The following is a 25,298-nucleotide window of genomic DNA, read 5'->3' as shown; positions in this document are numbered from 1 at the left end:
ATAATCTGAAATTAAGCTGTTCTGTTTTGTTTTGCTTTGCTTTAATGTGCATTTTTAGGTAATGTAGTGTGTATTTATGCTATCAGTTCTATTATTTAAATAGAAGTATAGTTTGATTTGTAATCCAATTTATTTAGTGAAATCTGATGTTTTGAGCAGTTTGGCCCAAATATATTTAAGGCCGTTGTGCAATAACACTCCTGTCAGTTATCAATGGCAATCAATTGATGAAGCTATTTAAACTATGTAAATTTTGGTTTGGGAAGATCTTCTTGCTTTGGTAATAACTTTTATATGATTTACTACTGTACTTTAAACAAAACTTGAAAATTAGTTAATTATTGTTGTGCCAAAATGTCATTCGTATATTTTTTAAAAATTAGTGTCAAATAACATTCAATCTTGATCTCATCCAAGGTCGCAAAAGTACAGAATACCTTTTAGAATCTGTTTTTGCATGTTCAAGTTCTTGATCCCCTATCAAAGCCATATGGACAATGATGGCACTTTACATTGTCAAAGTAAATGTATGACCTCCATATTAAAATCTACTTCCACTTCCCTAGAATTTGGAAATTTTGTTTAATATCAGGCCAGATGTAAACTAGTAGATAATTTCTTTTGTGATTTGGACTTTTGGACAAGCTTGTTGTTTCTTTACATTCACACAGCAGTATAGTTTTTTTTGTGTCGGCTATCTGGCTATTTGTTGTTGAATTAATAGGTATTGGGCACTGTAGACTACACTTTCTCCCCCCCCCCCCCCCCCCCCCTCCATTAATCGGGAGACTTCACTATGTCAACACAGTCATTGAAGCAACAGGTTGTGATGCATTATTCAAATAGGACAGCAATAGTCTTTTTGGATCAAATGAGTTTTCTTGGTCAAAAAACTCCTTGAAGAGATACGGTGGAATCATAAAATGGAAACAGTAGTTTGTACAGACTTGGTTGCAGTGCCATGAAAGTTTAATGGTATTAAGATATGTTAATTTAATGGTTTTCCTCATTGTATGTGAAGGGTTCATATTGAAAAAATGTGTACCATGAATAGTTCCCTCACTTCACATTTTGGTACTTAATAGCTTGTACAATTTGTTCGTTATATACCAGAACTATTTTGCAGAATTTCTCAATCATGGCAGATCTTTCTGTCTATTGTATGTTGCTGTTTGATAAATATACTGTCTTCAGGTCTTCTGTGGCAATACTCTGTTTTGAAGTACAATTTGGAGAAATGAGAGGTTATCCACTTTGGTGGGAAAAATAGAAATATGGAATAGTTCTTAACTGGTGAGAGGTTGGAATGTGCTGGACCCCAAGGGACATTGGTTCCTTTTCATCATAGCCATTGAAAGTTAATGTGAGTACAGCAAGTAGTTAAGAAAGCAAATGATGTGTTGGCTTTTATTGTAAGAGGATTTGAGTATAGAGCCAAGGATATTGTACTACAATTATACAAAGCCTTGATGAGACCACTTCTGGAGTATTGTGTGCAAATTTTGTCTCCTTACCTATAGGAAGATACGAGAGAGGATGACAGAGGTTCACCAGTCTAATTCCTGGAATGAAGGAATTTTTTTGAGAAGATTTATTAGATTGTCCATACTTTTTGGAATTTAGGAGAATGAGAGGAGATCTCGGTCAAACATATAAAATTCTCATAGGGATCAGCAGAGCGGATGCAGGAAGGACATTTCACTTGACGGGGAGTGCAGAATCAGGCAGCACAGTCTCAGAATAAGAATCGGCAATTTAGAACTGAGTTGAGAAGGAATGATGTAATGATGCATGTGATGCAGTATAGATATCCTAGTCATTAAACACTGTTGCTAGCCAAGTCTTATGCATTATTCATCTTTCTGTTTGTTCAGGTAACATACATAAGCAGAGATTCCCATAATGAAAACTAACTGACCCAAGGAATAAGTTAGTTTCTCGAACATATGCCCTGAAGTTTGTCAGACATACTGATTGTGATTAAATATGACATTCAGTGTCAAGGAAGAGAGGATGGTGGTAGAAGTATGGGTGACATTGCTTGAGAACATGTTGGAGGCAGGTACTTGCACAACATTTAAGAAGCATCTGGATGAGCACTTAAAATGGTATGGTAGGCTGTGGACTAAGTGCAGGTAGTTGGGACTAGTGTATTTTGTTATTTGTTTGGTCAATTTTAGACGTGGCGAGCTAAAAGCTTGTTTCTATGCTAAATGACTATCCCTGTTATTTTACCCGTAGACTTGCACACCAGAAAATAAAGTACTCACATTTGATAAGAATCTTAAAGAAAAAGATGCAGCAAGCAACCCTGGAGTCCCAATTTGCATTGACCAAAATGTAAACATACGTTGTCATAAAAGCAGGAAAATAGTATCCATGTTTAAATTATGTCACTTCTGCCATGTGGCTGGGAAGCTCTCATCTATTTCTGGTCGAAGCTTTCAACAGCAGATGAAAACTGAACTACAAATAGGCACCAAATACAAAATGAGCGTAAATCAGCTGGAACTAATTTCAGTCCATTGTAGCTGGATCCCCATGTGCATTCAATTATGAAACATAATGATGACAAAAATGCCCCTAGATTTTTTTGAAGTGAACCAGTAGACCCTTGGACTAAGTTTCCTTTGGCATGCTGTATGAAATGACACTGAATAAATGTACAAAATTTCCTTTGTTAGTATAGAACGTAGAACATTACAGTGCAGTACAGGGCCTTCGGCCCTCAATGTTGCGCCGACCAGTAAAACCGATAGTCACGTTCACTTTGAAAGTACTTACTGACTCACCAGAACAATCTTTTGATTTTATGATGTCATTACAATTAGCAACCAAATGAAATCCTCATTTATTAAGTAGTATATAATTTCTGTTTATGCAAGATTGACTCAAATGAATATATTACTAATACTGCAATTGAGGAAAATGAACAGAAATGGCCCTTGAGCTAAATTTCCTTATGACTTGAAACAGCTGCATATTTTCATAATGGAATAATGTCATCTTTTTCTATTTGAAAATAATTAATTATGAAGCAACTTGGGACCACTTGCAAAAGATGTGAACCATCTGCTGTACAACCTCCTCTTGTCACTACTCTTCCCAATGGAACAAACATTAGATGAGGCCACCTCTTTGTGGAATACCCCCATTCAGTCTGAGCATGTTTTTCCTCAAATTTTTTTTTCATTTTTCTGGCATTCACGTGAATACTGAGAACTTAATATACCAATGAAGTATTAGTATCCAATACTGTATTTGGAAGAGGTGAGTAGAAACTTTTCTCTTGAAAAATTGATTCACTGGCTAAGCCGGCATTTCTGGCTAAGCCGGCATTTCTGGCTAAGCCAGCATTTCTTGCCCATCTCTAATTGCCCAGTTGTGTCAACCATATGGCTATGGGTCTGGATTTACATGTAGGCCAGACCAGGTAAAGATAGCAGTTTTCTTCCTAAAGGTCATTAATAAACAAGATAGGTTTTCCCAACAGTCGGCAATGGTTTTCTGGTCATCATTAGGTTCCTAATTCCAGATTTTTATTGATTTCAAATTCCACCATCTTCCATGGCGGGTTTCAAACCTGAGTCTCCAGAACATTACCTGGATTTCTGGAGTAATATTCTTGCAGTAATACCACTAGGTCGTTGCCTCGCTACCTTGAACTGAATTTCCATAAAATTATTTGTGACTTTTTATGACTGATGATTATTTTCCATTTGAAAATATTATTTAATTGTCAAGTAATTTGAGATACTTGCAAAAGATGTGATGGGACTACAGTGCGACTCCCACTTGTCCCCTCTATCATCATCCCACCCATTTATTTATCAATGCTTTTGAATTGAATAGATACTCATTAATAATTACAGCTAGTCAAAGAATACTGTGTATTTCAGATATCTGAAGAGGAAATTGAAAGAATTATGTCTGGACAAGAATTTGAGGAGGAAGCTAATAATTCCTGGAGCAACAATGGAGATAGTGATCATAGCTCCCCTGGCAATGGTATTTCTGAGGGCAACCAACCATCACCTGTTTCTACTCCTTCCTCAAGGTGGGAACTTCTTGAGTTAAATGTAGAAGCATTTAAATGTTTAGAATCTTTTAATTCTGTATTTTGCAAAGGCTCACATTTAGGTATTTAATCCTGTATTATAGCTAGATTATTCTATTAAGCGCTAGTGTAATATGCAACCTCTGAACTGTTGGGTAGTGCAATACTTGTAACAAGACCAGTTACATTTCTGGCCTTTGAGATCCCAGAATTTTGATGATGCAATTATAAAGGCACTAAACGTCAACGGACAGTGGCTAGATTTCCTCTTGTTTGAGCTATCATTACCTGGCATTTGTGTAGAGCGAATGATACATATCATCTATCAGTGCAACCTTGAATGTTGTCCAGTTCTTGCATGTGGGCACACCAATTTGGTACCTGTGGACAATTAAGGGTTGAGAACTGAATATTCTGCAACTATCAGAAAATATTTCCATTTATTCATTGAGGTTAGAGGGGAAGGTTAATGATAAAGAAGGTGGAAATGATTGAGCCTAGGACACCACCTTGTCGAACTCCTGCAGTAAAGTCCAGGGGCTGAGATGGTTGGCCACCAATAACCATAACTACCTCTTTTTCCATGCCAGCTGTAACTCCAGCTATTGGAGGGTTTACCCCTAGATTCCCATTGGCTTCAATTTTACTGGCTTCCTTTGCTCCACTTGGTCAAAGGTTGTCTTTATGCCATGTGCAGTGGTCTCACACCTAGAATCCAGCTGTTTTGTTCATGCTTGAAACATGATTGTGATGAAGTCTTGAACCAAGTGGCCCTGATGCAATACCAACTGAGTACTGGTCAGCATATTAATGGTACACATGTACCATCTGATAGCACTGTTGATGATGAGTTCCATGACTTTTCTGATGATTCAAAGTAGCCTATCGGGCAATAATTGGCCAGATCAGATTGGTCATCTTGTTTGTAGACAGGAAGTACCCTGACAATTTTTCACAATGTCAGATGCCACTATTATAACTGTACTGGAACAGCCTGGCTACAAGTGTGGCCTAACTTGGAATACATGTCTTCAACACAATTGCTGTTGCTGTATTGCTCACCCGCTTCTTGGTATCAAGTGGAGTGAGTTGAATTGGCTGAAGATTGGCTTTTGTGATGGGGGACCCTCAGGTGGAAGCAGAGATGAATCATTCACGAGGCACTTATGGTTGAGGATCTTCATGAAGCCTCATTCTTACATTAGTTGCTTAATTGTCCACCATAATTTGTTTGGGTGTGGCAGGAATACAGAGCTTAAATCTGATCTGTTGGCTGTGCATTCTCCAACATACTTGTTCTTAGTGGTGTGAATGTACATTTGCCTTGTTGCTTCACTAAGTTGGCTCCTGCTTTTTGAGATACTTGATGCTGTTCCTGACATGTCCACCTGTACTCCTTGATGAACCAGCTTTAGTCCCCTGAATTGATTATATTGATAGAGTACAGTTAAGTGTTAAGGACATTTTTGTGGTCTAAAATTACATGTAGGTGAAATCAAGTATGGATGGCATCAGTGAACTGGGGTGGATCTTTTGTGATGATCCCATGATTACCTGGTCACCATTACTGATACTAGTGGGGTTTTGCTCCAGATTTATTTAATCTGTAAAATTTAAATTTCCTAGTTGCAGCATTTGAGTTTGAGCTAATTTTTCTAGATCAGTGAAATACGACTTTTTAATACTAATTTAACTACGTTACTGTTGACAAATGGAGCACCTTGTAAAAGCTAGCTATTTACTTTGTCACTGACATTGTTGGTTACAATTTTTAAAAAGTGAATCCATAACTAAACACGCACTTATGATTCTTTTATATGCTATATAGAGAGATTTATTTCATTCCAGCACGTGCACACTCAGTTTTTGTTTGGGAAGCTTTTCTGGTTTTTGATGTTGAGCTAATTTGTTTAGTTATCTTTTTCTTCTCCATTTCCTTCCATTGCGCCATCTGCTCCTCCTGTTCATCCGTTCATGTTCATATAAAGAATGAACACAAATTATGCATCTTTCCTTTCCAGCAGATCAATGGAATTGAATGGATACACTGCACTCAGGGATCAGTTCATAGGGACACCAGTCACTGCGCACTATCAGTACCTGCCGCACCTTTTTAGCTATGCTGCTCATTCAGGCCTGTTGCCACCACAACCTCGCAACCTAGACCCTCAGTCACATACACTTGTAAGCCAGTTGGTTGGAGCCGAAGATCTTGAACCTCTTGGAACACCAATGTTGATTGAAGATGGGTGAGTATAGATAATGCAACATTGAAGTAGTATATAAGACAGTTGCCTCTTCTAGCATTGAAATATGATGTGGAGGTGCTGGTGTTGGAATGGGGTGGACAAAGTCAGAAGTAACACACATCAGGTTATAGTCCAACAGGTTTATTTAAAATCTCAAGCTTTTTGAGCGCTGCCCCTTCATCAGGTTAAGACCGCTCTGAAAAGCTTGTGATTTTAAATAGCACTGAAGTAATGGTTTTGTGAACATTTTTATGTTCACACTGAAAAACAGCAAATAAAGAAGCCTGGTCATTGTTTTTTAAATTTGGTAACTTTACAAGTCAAACTCAATAAACATTATACTGGTCTTGGATGTCAATAAAGTAATTAATTTTTGGAAGGACTTTGCTCAATCTTCAAGCTGCTGCACTGAAGGCGAGCAGGTATTGAATTATTTTAATATGAAGAAAATAAAGCTTGTATCAGAATAATCTTGTATTTCATTCTATTGTTTCAACACGATTTTTTCCCTTTGGAACAATTGATTTCTATGTGCATATATCTAAGTATGCATAAGTCAGTCTACATTTCCTGTTTCTCAGATAACAAATGCTCTCTCACGTTAGTAACCTTAATGTATAATGAAACTTCTCAGCAACACTGGAGTCGATATATATTTGGCCTTTGTATGATTTCACACTTAACAATTAGAATTATGTACCATGTACTCTCAGCAGCAGCCTAATACATTCCGCACCACAATTCACCTACCGTTATAAGATGAGACTCACTGTGAGCAAGGCAACAAACATTTTGCTAATTATTAAAGAGTGGCACTTGTGAATGCATTTCCTGTCCACCATCTTTCAGAATTGCACTTCTCTGTCTCTATCCTGTATAAATAAATTCAAGTTGATTTGAAGCTACTTTTGTTTTCCTTATTGACTCATTTACAAATTTCTTCGAATGACCTTCACCAAAAAGTTTAAGACAGTCATTGGGAATGTGTTTTAATGAGGTCTCCCAACCAAGCAAATTGCATATTATTTCAGGAATCACAATGCCCATTAGCTATAACTTTGAAAGTAATTTTTGGTATCATATACAAGTTCCCAGATTCTAGATTGTAGCTTTAAGAGTTTTTAAAATGTTTCTTTGTTCTGGAGTTCTGAGAGCCCCAACAAGATAATCTGGACCAATGGGAACCAACAACAGCTCAATACTGTTCTAAAAAATCCAAAATAGGGACCAAAGGGTTTTGACAGCAATGGTTACGTGCATTTCAGTAGAGCTGATTACACAAAGAAGCTCCTCTGAGAATGGCTGTCTAACGGTAGGGTAAACTGATAGAGAGGTATAAAATATAAATCAAAGTCAAGGTGCCTTTTAAAAACAGAGGAAGTGACAAAATAGTCATAGTGAAAAATGAGTTGCAAAAGGTCATAGTCATTACAGGCCCTTCGGCCCACAGGTCTGTGCCAATCAACAAACATCAAACTATACTAATCCCATTTCCCTGTAGTTGGTCCATAGCCTGCTGTGTCCTGGCATTCTAAGTGCTCATCCAGATGCTGCTTAACTGTTGCAAGACAACCTGTCTCTTCCACCCTCTCGGGCAGCATGTTTCATTTTTCTACCACCCTCTGGGTATAAAAAATATTCCCTCTGATCCATTCTGAACCACATACTTCCCACCTTAAGCTTATGCCTTCTGATCTTAAACACATCTGCCTTGAGGGAAAAAATTCTCATAATCTATCCTATCTATGCCTGTCATATTTTTGCATGCTTGTACTCCAGGGAAAACAAACCCAGCCTGCCCAGTCTCTCCTCATAGCTGAGACTCTTCATCCCAGGCAACATCCTGGTGAATCTTATCTGCACCCTCTCCATTTCAGTCACGTTCTTCTGATTAGTGTGGCATTCAGAACTGCACAGAGTATTCCATCTGTGGCCTCACCTGTATGTAAAGTTGCACCAAGACTTCCTTGTTCCTATATTTTATTCCCCAGCTAATGAAGGCAAGCATTGCATATGCTACCTTCACCACCCTGCCTTTACCACATCCCTGTGGTGACACTTTCAGGAATCTGTGGACTTGTACACCAAGATCTTTTTGTTTCTAAGTATTCCTTAGGTACCTACCATTCATTGTGTAAATCCTTCCCTTATAGACCTCCCAAAATAAATCACCTCACACTTATTAGGATTACATTCCATCTGCTATTGCGCTGCCCAATTTTCTAGCTGATCAATTTCAGACTGTAGCCAGAGACCATCCTCCTCATTATCAACAACATCACCAATTTCTGTCATCTGCAAACTTAATAATTATACCTTCTACATTCACATCCAAGTCATTAATGTACATAGTAAATGGAAAGGGCTCCAGCACCAATCTTTGCAGTATACCACTGGTCACAGGCTTCCAATCACAAAAGCATCTCTCCACCATCACCCTTTGCCTCCTATTTGCAAGCCAATTTTGGATCCAGTTTGTCAACTTGCCTTGCCTCCCATGGGCTCTTATCTTTTGGGCTAGCCTTCTATTTGGGACCTTGTCAAAGGCCTTGCTGAAGTCTACATGAATCACATCAACTGCAGATGAATATAGTAACTGTATGAAATGGAGGGAGAGGGTAGAAATATGATAAAATAAAATAAAGAACTCCAGACCTGAAAATCTGAAACTAAAACAGAAACTGCTGGACAAATTCAGCAGGTCTGGCAGCATCTGTGGAGAAAAGGCAGATTTAACATTTTGAGTCCAGTGACCCTTCTTGAGAGCTGATGGTTAGGAAAAGATGGTATTTATGCTGATGATGAGGTGGGGGAGAAAGAGTGAGCAGTTAAGTGATTGATAATAACCCAGCGATTCCACCATTACCCTTTCTTTTACTTCCCACAACATTTTTAGGTACCCCTGGTCCTCACTTCTTACCAGCATCCACATCCAAAGGATCATAAATCAACATTTGCACCATCTCCAGCCAGATGTTGCCACCAGACAAATATTCCCCTCTCCTCCACTCCCTTGTCAGTATTTCAGGACTGTTCCACTCCTCACGCCCATGGCACCTTCCCAAACAATTTTAGAAAGTGCAATACTTGCTCTTTTACCCTGCTCCCTCTTCACTATCCAAGGTTCCAGACACACCTTCCAGGAAATGCAGCAATTCATCTGCATTTCACTTAATCTAGTTTACTGTATTCACTGCTGACAATGTGGTCTCCTCTACATTAGGGAGACAAAAGGCAGACAAGGTGAATGCTTTGCAGAACACCTACAGAATGTCTGTAAAAATGACCCCAACCTTCCAGTTGCCTGCCACTTCCAGACACCACTATGTTCCCTGGCCAATATCTCAGTCTTGGGTTTGCTGCAGTGCTCCAGTGAGGCTCAATGCAAGCTGGAAGAACAGCATCTTCTGTTTGGGGACCCCACAGCCTTCAGGACTCTATATAAAGTTCATTCATTTAGAGCCTGAATGGCCCCTTTTATGTCCTTTTACCCACCTCCACAACCCAACCCTGTCATGACATGGGCTGCTTTCAACACAGTCAATCTATTTTCATCTGCTTATTGTCCCCATTTTTGGCTTTTCTTCCTACCTGGCTTACTACCACCACTTTGCCTGCCCAACCAAATGAAAATGAGACTTTGTCTATTTGTAAGCATCATAGGTGAATTACTCAAATGTGTTTTCCTTCTGCTAAATTACTTGGTGACTAGATTTTGATAAAAGTCATTTTATTTGTAAGATACAAAAAAAACTAAAAGTATTCAGCAAGCCTGATAGCATTTGTGGAGAGATCAGGCTGCAGACTTTCATCAGAACTGGGTACAGTTAGAAATGTAATAGTTTTTAAGGAGGTGAAATAGGGCAGGCTGGAAAAAAAAGGGAAACCTTATGGTGGGATGGAAGATAGGAAATATTAAATGACAGAAGAGTTGGTGCATGAGCCAGCGAAGAGACAAAAGATGGATCCAGAGGAGGGCTGAATGGTAGAATAATTAATAACAGTATTCAAAAACAAAAACAATAATGAGAAGGTCATGTCTGAAACCTGTAAAGAAAAGCTAATAAAAAATTTGGGAAGGGGGGGCGAGGAGATAAGTAGAGTTGGGTAGTTGATGAATGTGACAGAGATTGTAATGTGAACTTGTTAAATTCGATGTTGAAAGCCGTAAAGTGATTTTGGATTCTTTTTAATGAAGACCTACTTATGATTATTTGTCTCCTTTAAGAGCTTAAATAAATCATGGAAATTCTGTAATGGTGTATGTTGTAAATGCTTCTTAAAAAAAAAAAGAATGATTTGTTATATGCCCTATTCTCACTTCATGATCATGGTTTTAACCAAAATTATTTTACTGCACCATCTGCAATATAAGTAAAATTCTACTTCCAACATAAATAAAACATTGCTGCAACTACCCACTTCAGGAATTGTCAAGGTATATTTTAAATAGGTAAAAATTCAGTTGTAATTGGGTACTTTTCCAAAGATTGTTGTAATTTGCATTTAAATATCTACATTTTTAACAGGTATAAGGTAACTCAGGCTGAGCTTTTTGCGTTACTTTGCCGGCTGGCAGATGAGTTACTTTTCAGGCAAATTGGCTGGATCAAAAAATTGCCATTCTTCTGTGAATTATCAATCAAAGACTACACCTGCCTGCTAAGCTCCACCTGGCAAGAACTCATCCTCCTATCTTCCCTCACTGTCTATGACCGACAGATTTTTGGAGATCTTGCTGATGTGACTTCAAAATATGCACCATCTGATGATGAACTCCAAAGGTGAGACATATATCATAGAATCATTATTGTGCAGTATTTGATCATTTTTTTTGGCTGACATTATCCAACTACCTATATATCCATGTGAACTGATTTTGACACATATCTGTGAAAAAAAATGCTGCTCTAATCAGAGCCAGGTTGCACTTTATTAAAAGCATTCAGAAGCTACATGAGCCAATATCCTCTAGGCAGTAAACTCATGGCATTTAAGCTTCACATTCACTATTAAGTTATACGGTGTGAAACTAGGTTTGAAAATTGTCAGGCAGTCTATTAGATGTGCTGGATGCTTGCCACATTTAATACACTTTTCACTGTCAGGAGGACACACAAATCTACTGGCTCAATCCTAATTTTAAAAAAGTATCACTGAGAACTGGAGTTCTACACAGAACTATCACCCAGTAATATAACTGGTCGTCCATTGAAACTCTACAGCAAGTATACTTGCACTGTCTGTCTTAACTTTTAATGAACACCTTTACTTCATGAGCTCCTGAATTTTATTCATGTTTAAAAGTAAGTCTGCCAAATACTAAACACAGCTTTTCTTTACACATATATGGTATTTATATAAAATATACTTGAGTTACGTTAACCTTTTGGCACCTAGTGTCTGCACATTAAAGCATTTGATCTGTTAATAGGAAAGCTGTTTCTGAGCTCTCCCAGCAAAGAGTACATCTTCTTCTTTGGTTTGGTTGTTTCTTTGGAGGAAATCAAGTCTAATGGGAAATGTTTACTGAGGAATATCCATCTGTTTTTAATGTCCTGGCTATCTAATTTCCACTGAGTAGAATTAAAATTGCCTCTGAATATTTGAATGGAGAATTTTGATACATTTATGGTTAAAATTACCTGTTCAGGTGCAAAAGAATGATTGTGAGAAGTTGTGTGACTGAAGAGATGTGAACACCAATCAATAGGTTTTACAAATACTAAAACCACAATGTGTTAGAAAATTATTATGGTGTGCTTAGTGTTGTAGTTTTTGAGTGAAAAATGGTACAATTCTGATTATTATTACATTATAGAGATTTAAATGAGTCCATACTGGTGTTCGAATAGCAACTCTATAGCCAAAAAAAAAATCTTCTTACAATTTGGCCCTCAAAGTTCAGACAGCTTAGTCTAATTTATTCTCTTTCTGTTATTTGTTGTTTTGGTCTTTATAAAATTTATGAGCTTGTGTTTTCAAAGAGGCAATTTTATCATCGCCTTATATGCGGATAAATTGTAAATCAGAACACCAAGATCTGTACAATAAATGCAAGGAAATTATTAAGGATTACTTTAATTGCAATTAATAAACTTCAAATCAAAAGAGGATAGATCCAATTTATATCTCCCTATACCGGCACTCTGGCCTGATACCTCTGTGTTTTGGCACCTGATGCTTCCCGAAGAATCAAGCTGCAAGATTCTTTCAAGAAGATAAACAAGGGGAGTGGTCACGAAACCTCTGTACCGGTATGATAACCCTACAATTGAATAGCCCATCTTGTGTTGCCGTGAGAAGCTCACACAAGGGAAATGCCAACGCAGTATGAGCATGCTGTAGAGCTGTACAGCATGGAAACAGATCATTCGGTCCAACTTGTCCATGCCAACCAGATATCCTAAGTAAATCTAGTCCCATTTGCCAGTATTTGGCCTATATCCCTCTAAACCCTTCCTATTCATATACCTATCCAGATGCATTTTAAATGTTGTAATTGTATCAGCCTCCACCACTTCCTGTGGCAGCTCATTCCATACACACACCACCCTTTGTGTGGAAAAAGTTCCCCTTTAGGTCCCTTTTAAATCTTTCCCCTCTCATCTTAAACCTATGCCGTCTAGTTTTGGACTCCCCCACCTCAGGGAAAAGTCCTTGTCTATTCACCCTATCCATGTATCTCATGATTTTATAAATTTCTTTACGGTCACCCCTCAGCCTCCGCTCCAGGGAAAATAGCCCCAGCCTATTCAGCCTCTCCCTATAGTTCAAACCCTCCACTCCAGGCAATATCCTTGTAAATCTTTTCTGAACCCTTTCAAATTTCACAATATCCTTCTGTGACAGGGAGACCCAGAATTGCACACGGTATTCTAAGAGTGGCCTAACCAATGTCCTGTGCAGTTCCAATATGACCCCAACTCCTATACTCAATGCGCTGACCAATGAAGGCAAGCATACCAAATGCCTTCACTATCCTGTCTACCCGTGACTCCACTTTCAAGGAACGATGAACCTGCACTCCAAGGTTTATTTGTTAAGCAGCCCTCCCTAGGATCTTACCATTAAGTGTGTAAGCCCTGTCCTGATTAGGATAATAGAAGAGATAGAGGAGTAGTGAAAGGAATGGCTTTAAAACTCCCAAACTGATCTTGATCTCCCATGGTCTGGCAAATTCTCTAGTCCAGCAAAGGCCCAGCCCTAAAACTACTGGATTAGGAAGACGCAACCTGTATTTGAAGCTGGAATATTGCTCGATCTTATAAAATTGTTTTTTTTTTATTTTTAGCATATATTCTAAGTAATCATATTCGAGATAAAGTAAAGCAAATTAAATTGATGTCCTATATCTACAATTTATCGTTTCACAACCTAGAGCATATGAATTTTTTAAACTACCTCCAGTATGTCAAATGTTTTAAGGATTTTTATCAAGGAGGAATGATTTATTCTAATGTTCTGTCCAAAGTTGTGTGTTAAGTGGAAATTTCTGCCATCTTAAATTCTGTCTGTCTTCCATCACTAATTTGAACCAGATTTACGTCTTCTGTTTTTTTCCTTATCACATTTTGCAGGGTTTTTTTAAATTTTGATTTAAGGTTATTTTGACACACAGAATGTGAATAGCTGCAGATTGGAGCAGTTGCACCATTCAGTGACAATCTCAAACTTGGCACTAATGAGTTCTTATTTCATTGTACTTGCAAGTAATTTTATACATGAGCAACTGCTTGGTATCTTTAATGTGTATTCATGTCCACTTTCTAGCTAATGTGTATCCTGTTGGTCTTAGTAAACCATTTGGCCTAATAAAGTAATTAACAACCTATCTTATAGAATGCTGAAATCAAAATGTTGACTTTAAAGCCTTACAGGAAAAACTCTCAAATATCATATTTAAATAGAAAACACACTTGATTTCAGTACTTGAATATATTCTGTTAATGACATTTTCATAAATATTGAAATAGTTGAAACAGCAAAAATTGGAGCAGTGTAAGAGATCACACTGTAGCTCCATCTTTGCTGACCAAAAGAAGCATGCATTGTAATGTACGAATATGTGCATAAAGCAAGGGAGTAATGATAATGGAGATGGATAAGTGGTGATTCTTGATGTTAGAAATCCATAAGTAGTGACTAGTGTTCAATGAAAGCTAACAAATGTTCCAAGTTTTAACTTCTACTACTTGTAAAGTTCTGATTCACCCACCACATATAGCACCATGTCACTTAACATAAACTCATTGGGTATTGACGACCCTCCAATTAGCCATAATAAGCTGGATTTTAAAAATGCTATCAATGCGCTTCACCATTTTGATAATTGGCATAATTGCTTCTGTAAACCCCCTCCATGCAGAGGTTTTAAAATTTTAAAACATGGAACATTGTTCCCATCGCCCTGATTTGGCACCTGTTACCAATTATGCAAAGGCAGGTTTCATGTCAGGCAAGTGTCCTGCCTCAAATCAGAGCATTATCTCTGTTAAAATGAAGTTTTTAACCATAACCTTGAGAGGAGAGTAACCTCAGACCAATAAGTGGACATATGAATATTAAATAAACGCTTTATAAAATTCAATTCATTTGTGTAAAATCTCAATCTAATTTGTTGTAATGAGTAATGTAATACTTCACTGAAATCATGATTTTGCTCCTTTAGATTCAGTGAGGAGGGAATGGAAGTCATGGAACGACTAATCTACCTCTTTAGAAAGTTTCAACAGCTGAAGGTCAGCAATGAGGAGTATGTGTGCATGAAAGCCATCAACTTTCTTAATCAAGGTATAATGACTTTCTGTGATACTACTTTTGGTTAACTTTCAAGTTTCCTTTTTCCCTTTAAGCCCTAAATACAGTGGAGTCCATTTTAACTGTTCCTACCAGTCCACTAGATTTTGAAACTGACAGCCAATCTGCTGCTTTCTGTTTCTCACCTGAGCAGCAGCAGTCAAAATCAATTCCCCTGTTTTTCTATCTTGGGATACTTTGGTTGGCTAATGAAGCACTCCTGGTGAAGAACATTGGTCAGAAAATCAGGGAGACCAAGCTTGCAATTTCCCAGCCAGCATCTCCTTCAAAATGAACATTGGTTTAACCAATGTTTTTTTTAAATTAAGTATAGAATCTACGAAGCTCAATTTCAACTATCAATGAGAAGACATAGCGGTATTATATTTAGGGCTTAAAAGAGAAAGAAAGCCCATGCCTGTTTGTGTCCCCATTACCTGCAAATTTTAATGGGATCTCCTATTAGGAACATGGGCATGACTCAAAGGAAAAAGACTTTGCCTGTAATTTGACTAAATATTGTTCACTGTTCTTCCCAATTAATTCACAGACTTTTGCTTGCTACTGCGTATTTGTTATGCACCTAGCCACTCTAGATCCCAACAACTCAGCCACAACAAGCAAATGTTTTAATTGCATCCGTTCCTTCCTGCACTTGTAAAAATTGATTTAATACTCCTGTTCTAAAGGCCTAAGCACTAATATCTGTATCTAAATTCTGTATTAATATAATACAGAAAATACTGCAAATACACAGAAGTCAGGTAGCATCTATCATGTGAGCAAGAGTTGCCAGCCGAGATTGTGACTTTTCCTCATTTATTTCAGATTTCCAGCATCTGCAGAATTTTAATTTTACCCTAAAATGATGCCTACTGTTGCAGTATTCTTGGGATCTAGTGGGTCCACCTAATTCTACTTTCTTAGATGGTATCTGTAATTAATCTGTTTAGTGTTCATGCACAGGAGATCTAATCAATATTTGTGATGAAACTGTAATTGTAGCTGTGCTATTAGTGTGTATCTTGGAGTGGAAGTTTGTATATTCAAGTGTAGCCGAAGTTGTAATAAGTTAAACATATATCATTCAATGTAATGCAAATAGAAAAAGTTACAATAAACTTGCCAAATGGCAATAATTCTACATCTGAATGCCTCCAGCACTTGAAGAGTGAGAACGTTAGAAGTTGCATGATTTTTCTCCTTAGCAGAGTGCTTCAATAATAATAATACAGCGAAATAATGCAAAGCCCCAGTTATGGAGAAGTTGACAGCCATTCCCGTCAGCACAGTAAGAAATCCAAAAGAAGGATGCCCATGATGAGCCAAAGTTAGTAGAACTTGTTCATTCTGACTGTACCAGCCAATCAGAGCAGAGTTATACCATGCTAGAGCATGTAATCATGAGCAAACTTGCAGCAGTGGCTACAAAGTGGTTTCACCCATAAGGCCATAAGATAAAGAAGCAGAATTAGGCCATTTAATCCACTGAGCCTGTTCCATCATTCGATCGTTGCTGATATGTTTCTCAAAAGGATTCTCCTGCCTTCTGGTAATCCTTGATCCCCTTATTAATCAAGAACTTATGTATTTCTGACTTAAATGCACTCAATAACTTGGCCTCCACAGCCTTCTGTGGCCGTGAGTTACACGGATTCACTATCCTCTGGCAAAAGAAATTTCACCTCATTTCAGTTCTAAAGGATTGCCCCTTCACTCTGAAGCTGTGCTTTCAGGTGCTATTCTCTCTGACTAGTGGAAATATCTTCTCCATGTTCATTCTATCCAAGCCTCTCAATATTCAGTAAGTTTTAAACAGATCCCTGCTTCCATCCTTCTAAACGCCATTGAGTACAAACCTAGAGTTCTCAACCGCTCCTCATATGACATGTCCTTCATCCTTGGAAACGTTCTAAAAACTTCCTCTGGACCTTCTCCAATGCCAGCACATCCTTCCTTAGACATGGGGTACAAACTGTTCACAATATTCCAAATGCTGTCTGTCCAGAGCCTTATACAACCTCAGCAGTGCATCTCTGGTGTGGTATTAAAGCTTTCTTGGAATGAATACGAACATTGCATTTGCTTTCCTAACTGCTAATTGAATCTACATGTTATCTTTATGAAAATTCTGAATGAGGACTCCTAAGTCCCTTTTGTGTTTCAGATTTCTGAAGCTTTCCCCCATTTAGAACATAGTCTGTGCCTCTATTCTTCCTATCAAAATCCAAAACTTCACATTTTCCCACATTGTATTCCATCTGATACTACTTTGCCCACTCTACTAGCCTGTCCAAGTCCTTCTCCAGCCTCCCCTCTTCCTCAACACTATCCCTCTCTCCACCTATCTTTGTATCATCTGCAATCTTAGCAACAATGACCTCAGTTCCTTCATCCAGAATGAGAGGGCACCAAGACAGGTTTTTAATATGGATGAAACTGGACTGTTTTAATGTCTTCCACCAGATGGTGGATTTGTCAAAAGACAGCATGCTATGTAGAAAAAGATTAGAGGTTTTTCAGAGCTAACTCCCAGCATTTTTTATGCCCTTTATTGTGCAAGGTCAAACCATTGTAAGGTGTAAATGAATTGAAAAATAGAGACATTTTTCCTGTGTTTACTGTGCCAGTGTGTTTTTATTTTTCTTGGCGTAGAGTACACTTGTAGGGAAATCAGGTTACATAGGGGCTTCCTCACTAACGTGAAGCTCTGCTTAAGATAAGTTTGTGGGCGGCTCCTTGTGGTTCAACTTATCACAATTTTACTGTACTTCTGTTTAATCTATTTTTCCTTTGCGTTTTGTCAGTGTATTACAAGCATTCCTGTTGTTCATGCAAAGTTGTTTCAGCAATGGATCTAACTTCTGAATATTGCTTTACTTGGCATTTACGAGTTGTTTTAAGATTTAAAAATTGGCAAACATTCTAACTGTTACATTATTGAACAAAATATTCAGTTTCTTCTCTCTCAACTTTTGCTGAGGTTTATACCAAATTAGGTTTTCAGCCAAATTTGTTGCATGTGCTCCCTAGAAGTAAAGATTATTTTATCTTCATTCCGGATACTGAGCTGTTATTAGCTTGGTTATAAATTATGTTCTGAGTAGAACTGTGTTCATTGTAAGCAGTTGATGCTGCAAAATATAATGCAGGATAATTTTGATTTTACCATCTATTAATACCTAACATCATCTAAAATAATTCGGTCTATTCTCTGGGCAACAGCTGTAGCTGTAATGAATTGGCATTTGTAAGAAAAAAATTCTACAAATAGAATAACTGATTGTAAACAGTGAGATTGATGAATTTAATTTGCTGTACAACCTGAAAAGGCTGAGATGTTTATTTGCATCTGATGTGGCAATTATCTTTTAATTGCTTGTAAGCCAGTTATAATTGCACTGACAAAGAAGTGAAAAGTACTTCTAAATTACTGGTGGTGATCATGACCCCTTGTGAACTGAAGTCCCTATGACAATCACCACAATCACAACCCAGATCTCAGTAGACCACACATGAGCTGTACTCTGGATAAAAGGTCATGGCTGAGATATTCCAGTCTTCAAAACAGGTGGTTTACGCATAACTTAATGGCACTGGTATTACAAAGTTGAGCAATAACAGGAACAATTTTTGTGTTCTTGCGTATGACATTAATTTAGGGTGGATTTAACTTCATAATCGTATGTAATATCCTTATGGCACATGTTGCATCAATTTGTGGTAAAAATATGTACAAAAAATGTTATGCTTTTATCTCAAAATCTCATTTCATCCATATTATGAGACATTTGAACAGAATGTTAGTCAGTTTTACTACTTCGGGGAGGCACGTTCTGAGGAAGGGTCACCGGCCCGGAAACGTTAACTCTAATTTTTTCTTCACAGATGCTGCCAGACCTGCTGAGCTTTTCCAGCGACTTCTGTTATTGTTCAAAAATATTTATGACTGGCTCAATAGCTGTTAACACTATGAAAGATACTGAGCAATGCATACAAGAAAAATCGAAGACTTGATTATCTGTTCTGTGCTGAGAAACTAACTTTATTTAGGATGGTGGTAGGAACATTAATCTTAACTTTAAAATCTCAAAACCATGGAAAAAAATCTGTCAGGTTCCTGTTTTTGTTTTTTTTATAGTTCAAAGCAAGATTTCCTTCTCTTTGAGTCTTTATTACAGTTTTCCGCAGCTGAAGGCTGCCAAAAGATGCCATTACCATATTATGAGACTTGTGGCCCACACTATGTGTACTTGTCCTTCTAAAACAACAACAAGAACTTTTTATTGGTTTCAAATTGAAGATAATGATCATTACTAATAAACCATGCATACTTAGTCACTTATTCATTCACTAAATAGAATTGTTAACCTTGCAGTGTTATTACCTTAAAAGTTGCTTAAAGTTATATAAATCTTGGTTAATATTGTTCACTTAGAGATTAGTCATTTCTTAGTTACAGCATTTCAGAATATTAAATTTTATGTAATTAGATAATTTGGTGCTTTTATTTATAATCAATGTTTCTCTTTTTATGAATCTATTAGGAAATACATAAAGTTGTTTGGCATTGATTATAATGTTTCCCCTAAATTCAGTGTCACGCTGACCCTAATCTGATGTCTAATGTTGGCACAAGCAGAATTCATGGTACAAATTATTTGTATCTGTGTTTAGCAATTTGAGATATAAAGCAACAGGTTATTGCTAAATTACTTGAAATTTACAACAATATCAATCTTTCTAATTGTTTGCCTTATTTGAGTCTGAAATGACTTGTTTTGGTTAACTTCCAAAGTAATTTAGGCTACAGATAACAAGGTGTAGAGCTGGATGAACACAGCAGACCAAGCAGCATCAGAGGAGCAGGAAAACTGACGTTTCAGGTCTAGACCCTTCTTCAGAAATGGGCTACAGTTTAGGCTACAGTTTTTTGAAAATGGTGAAGATCCTGGCCTTGGTGCTGAAAGGTGGGACAAACTCACTCGGATGGGTAAACACTGGGCTTGCAGCTCAACAGGTTTGTGTGATGTTTGGGGCTGCACCTGGAAGCTGAAAACCTACCAATGAATGTTGTACTCTGCAAGAGAATTGCACTCTGAGGGTACTGGGCAAATCAGGCCGTTACCATCAAGACTTCTTCATGGGTCAAAGGGTATCCAAAGTGGGTTTCAACCCTCCCAGCCTATTGAGAGGCTTCTAGAGTTTATCTGATAGTCTCCCCATTTGGCATTGGCTCCCCATTTCATTACTAGTAAAATACCAGCTGAGTTGGAAGCAACCCTAAACCAGCCAGTCAGTTTCCCAATTGAGATAACCAGGCGTAGAGCTGAATGAACACAGCAGGCCAAGCAGCTTGGGACAGATGAGCCTCTTGCCACCTTTCTAGTTTTTCTACCTCTTTGTGCATTCCTAAATACCTGTTAATTTCTGGTCTTAATTTAATTTAGCCACATAACATGGTATTCAGAAATGCATAGTTCAAATCTGTGTAAGTTGTGCTAACTGCTATGAAGGTTTTTAAGAATCGATTTTTTTTAAAAACGTTAACAAACCGAATATAATGCATATCATATATGACAACAAAAGCAAAGAGAATACAAAAGTTGTATTTGTCACCACCTACGTTTATAACCCTATACAGACACATCTGGTCTGTTTTATTAGCTGAATAAAATCCAGATAACAGTTGCATGTTACAATTGCCTTCAGTATTCGCCCAGCAAGCAGAGAAATAATATTAAGCAGAGTTCCTGTTCTTAATCACTACCCTTAGTTCCTGCTAGAAAAGAATCAATGTATAGATGTGGAGTGAGGACAGGATCAGATTTGAAGATTGACTAGCTTGCTCATCTGCACTTGTATGAAGAATGACCATTGAGGTAAAAATGACCATCAAGGTATTTGAAGGGCTGCCCATGTCTGAAACCAATACAAGCAAGAATCTGTGCCTTGAAGATAACAAGTGAGAAAGGATTGGTTTTCAAATTAAAATGCTATGGGACGGTCTGGCTACTTTGCTTCAAAAAATAAGTTTTTACATAAAATTCCTGAAAGCTGTAACATAGATTATTAACAATATGAAGTCAAAAGTAATGCAGACAACTAAGTAATTTCTTTTCAGTGGTATTTGTGCTGATCTTTCTAATCAAATTACCATTTGAATATTTTTCTGCAGATATTGGGGGTCTGACCAATGTGTCTCAATTGGAGCAGTTGAACAAGCGTTACTGGTATGTGTGCCAGGATTACACTGAATTCAAGTATCCACACCAGACCAACCGTTTCCCTGAACTTATGATGTGCCTGCCAGAGATACGCTATATCGCAGGTGATTGCAAATACAGTATTTTAAACCTAAATTGGTTAGATTTGATTTATTGTTGTACTAACAGAATACCTGCCTAACATAACATCATACAATAAAATTCTTCCTGTTTTAGCAAGAAAAATTCATTGTGTATGGAATGAGAGTCCCCATTTTCTGCTTGCATTGACTTTCCTAACAAAATTACTGGCTGTTGAGGAAGCAATAAAAATAATATTAGAACTAAATATAGTTTATTAGAAAAAAGATGGTTGCAGGTGAGTAGAATAGATATGATGCAAACAGAAGACTTGTAAAGAGGGTACTTTGGAGAACTGAGGAGAGGAAAATGCAAGTAAAACTAGGGACCTTAATAAGCCAAGGGGAGGAAGTTAGTGGATTAAGTGCAAGTTGAAATATAGTAAAGAAGAAAATAATATGACTTGGCATAGACCAAGGACTTGATGGTTGGCACCCAAGGATTCTTTAAAAGTAAAGTGGGTCATGAAATTGCAAATCCATCACTCTCAATTTTATGAAACTGATTAGATTCAGGAAGTGTGAGATAACAAGGTGTAGAGCTGGACGAACACAGCAGGCCGAGCAGGAAGGCTGACGTTTCGGGCCGAGACCCTTCTTCAGAAATGGGGGAGAGGAAGGGGGTTCTGAAATAAATAGGGAGAGAGGGGGAGGATCATAGAAGATGGATAGAGGAGAAGATAGGTGGAGAGGAGACAGACAGGTCAAAGAGGCGGGGATGGAGCCAGTAAAGGTGAGTGTAGTGGGGAGTTAGGGAGGAGATAGGTCAGTCCAAGGAGGACAGACAGGTCAAGGATGAGGTTAGTAGGTAGGAAATGGGAGTGCAGCTTGAGGTGGGAGGAGGGGATAGGTGGGAGGAAGAACAGGTTAGGGAGGCGGGGACGAGCTGGGCTGGTTTTGGGATGCGGTAGCGGGAGGGGAGATTTTGAAGCTTGTGAAATCCACATTGATACCATTGGGCTGCAGGGTTCCCAAGTGGAATATGAGTTGCTGTTCCTGCAACCTTCGGGTGGCACCGTTGTGGCACTGCAGGAGGCCCAGGATGGACATGTCGTCTGAGGAATGGGAGGGGGAGTTGGAAAGTTTCGCGACTGGGAGGTGCAGTTGTTTATTGCGAACCGAGCGTAGATGTTCTGCAAAGCGGTCCCCAAGCCTCCGCTTGGTTTCCCCAATGTAGAGGAGGCCACAACGGGTACAGCGGATGCAGTATACCACATTAGCAGATGTGCAGGTGAACATCTGCTTGATGTGGAAAGTCTTGGGGCCTGGGATGGGGGTGAGGGAGGAGGTGTGGGGCAGATCTAGCACTTCCTGTGGTTGCAGGGAAAAGTGCCGGGTGTGGTGGGGCTGGAGGGGAGTGTGGAACGGACAAGGGAGTCATGGAGAGAGTGGTTCCTCCGGAAAGCAGATAAGGGTGGGGAGGGAAAAATGTCTTTGGTGGTGGGGTCGGATTGCAGGTGGCGGAAGTGTCGGAGGATGATGCGTTGGATCCGGAGGTTGGTGGGGTGGTACGTGAGGACGAGGGGTATTCTGTTTTGGATGTTATTGCGTGGACGGGGTGTGAGGGATGAGTTGCGAGAAATGCGGGAAACACGGTCGAGGGCGTTCTTGACCACTGAGGGGGGGGAGTTGCGGTCCTTGAGAAACGAGGACATCTGAGATGTACGGGAGTGGAATGCCTCATCCTGGGAGCAGACGCAGCGGAGGCGAAGGAATTGGGAATAAGGGATGGCATTTTTGCAAGAAGGTGGGTGGGAAGAGGTGTATTCTAGGTAGCTGTAGGAGTCGGTGGGCTTGAAATGGATATTGGTTTCTAGGTGGTTGCCCGAGATGGAGACAGAGAGGTCCAGGAAGGTGAGAGAGGTGTTCGAGATGTTCCAGGTGAACTTAAGGTTGGGGTGGAAGGTGTTGTTGAAGTGGATGAACTGTTTGAGCTCCTCGTGGGAGCACGAGGCGGCGCCGATACAGTCATCAATGTAACGGAGGAAGAGGTGGGGTTTAGAGCCAGTGTCGGTTCGGAAGAGGGATTGTTCCACGTAACCTACAAAGAGGCAGGCATAGCTTGGGCCCATGCAGGTACCCATGGCCACCCCCTTTGTCTGTAGGAAGTCGGAGGAATTGAAAGAGATGTTGTTGAGGGTGAGGACGAGTTCGGCTAAGCGGATGAGGGTGTCAGTGGAGGGGGACTGGTCAGGCCTGCGGGACTGAAAGAAGCGGAGGGTCTTTAGGCCATCGGTATGGGGAATGCAGGTGTGTAGGGACTGGACGTCCATGGTAAAGATGAGGTGTTGGGGACCAGGGAATTGCACTTTTCCCTGCAACCGCAGGAAGTGCTACACCTGCCCCCACACCACCTCTCTCACCCCCATCCCAGGCCCCAAGAAGACTTTCCACATCAAGCAGATGTTCACCTGCACATCTGCTAATGTGGTATACTGCATCCGCTGTACCCGTTGTGGCCTCCTCTGCATCGGGGAAACCAAGTGGATGCTTGGGGACCGCTTTGCAGAACACCTACGCTCGGTTCGCAATAAACAACTGCACCTCCCAGTCGCGAACCATTTCAACTCCCCCTCCCATTCCTCAGACGACATGTCCATCCTGGGCCTCCTGCAGTGCCACAACAATGCCACCCGAAGGTTGCAGGAACAGCAACTCTCATTCTGCTTGGGAACCCTGCAGCCCAATGGTATCAATGTGGATTTCACAAGCTTCAAAATCTCCCCTCCCGCTACCGCATCCCAAAACCAGCCCAGCTCGTCCCCGCCTCCCTAACCTGTTCTTCCTCCCACCTATCCCCTCCTCCCACCTCAAGCCGCAAACCCATTTCCTACCTACTAACCTCATCCTGCCCCCTTGACCTGTCTGTCCTCCCTGGACTGATCTATCTCCTCCCTACCTCCCCACCTACACTCACCTTTACTGGCTCCATCCCCGCCTCTTTGACCTGTCTGTCTCCTCTCCCCCAATCTTCTCCTCTATCCATCTTCTATGATCCTCCCCCTCTCTCCCTATTTATTTCAGAACCCCCTTCCCCTCCCCCATTTCTGATGAAGGGTCTCGGCCCGAAACATCAGCCTTCCTGCTCCTATGATGCTGCTTGGCCTGCTGTGTTCATCCAGCTCTACACCTTGTTATCTCAGATTTTCCAGCATCTGCAGTTCCTACTATCTCAGATTCAGGAAGTGTCATTGGATTGGAAAATTGGAAATATCTCACCATTATTTAAGAAGGGAGGGAAGGAGACAAAGGTTACTTGTCACTTTAATAGAAATTGTGGATAAGTTGCTGGAGTCTGCCATCAGAGAACAGAGGAGCAGTTTTAACGAAACAATGGTATCTGATTGAATACTAAGTTTACGCCTTCTCAATGTTATGCACTGTGTGCAGTGGAGAGTAAAGTCAGGTGGGTCATAAAACCAGCACTGAACTCCATTCCACCAGTTCCCCGACTGTCAGTTTGGTTTGAAATAGCTTCCAGAGGGACTGAAATCTTTTAAGTATCAGCTGATCGCTGAGATCTACATTTTTACAAAGTGACCATTCCTGCTTTGATCAAAAGCTGTATATCTAATAGTAGCTGACAATGGCCTGCTCGATCAGCATGAATTTGTATTGAATCAGCATACAGGTTGTGAATTCATTCATAGTCTTTAGCTATTTTACTCCAGTGTGCTGACCCACATAGCTTTGGCTAACTTAATTCATGTTAGTTAGAGAATAAAACCGAAGGCACTAATTGGGATCGTATTTGGAACCAAGAGCTAAATTGGTCACTACAAAATCAATGCATGAATGTTTCTAAGATAACAAGGTGTAGAGCTGGATGAACACAGCAGGCCAAGCA

General features: G+C 39.4%; 1 protein-coding gene across 1 annotated transcript in view; it reads left to right on the top strand.

Moving 5' to 3' along the window:
• The window catches only part of LOC109916791 (nuclear receptor subfamily 6 group A member 1), a 366,169-nt gene that overhangs the window by 334,071 nt on the left and 6,800 nt on the right, over window positions 1-25,298 (top strand). The window contains exons 5-9 of the mRNA XM_048613642.1: window positions 3,900-4,057; window positions 6,079-6,306; window positions 10,836-11,090; window positions 14,978-15,099; window positions 21,284-21,436. Coding sequence (XP_048469599.1) covers window positions 3,900-4,057; window positions 6,079-6,306; window positions 10,836-11,090; window positions 14,978-15,099; window positions 21,284-21,436 — 916 coding nt within the window. The remainder of the gene's footprint in view (window positions 1-3,899; window positions 4,058-6,078; window positions 6,307-10,835; window positions 11,091-14,977; window positions 15,100-21,283; window positions 21,437-25,298) is intronic.

This window comes from Rhincodon typus, chromosome 28 (assembly GCF_021869965.1).
Source record: "Rhincodon typus isolate 14 chromosome 28, sRhiTyp1.1, whole genome shotgun sequence".
Lineage (NCBI taxonomy): Eukaryota > Metazoa > Chordata > Chondrichthyes > Orectolobiformes > Rhincodontidae > Rhincodon > Rhincodon typus.
The sequence above is the reverse complement of the archived record's forward strand: the minus strand, read 5'-3'. Positions and strand labels throughout refer to the sequence as shown.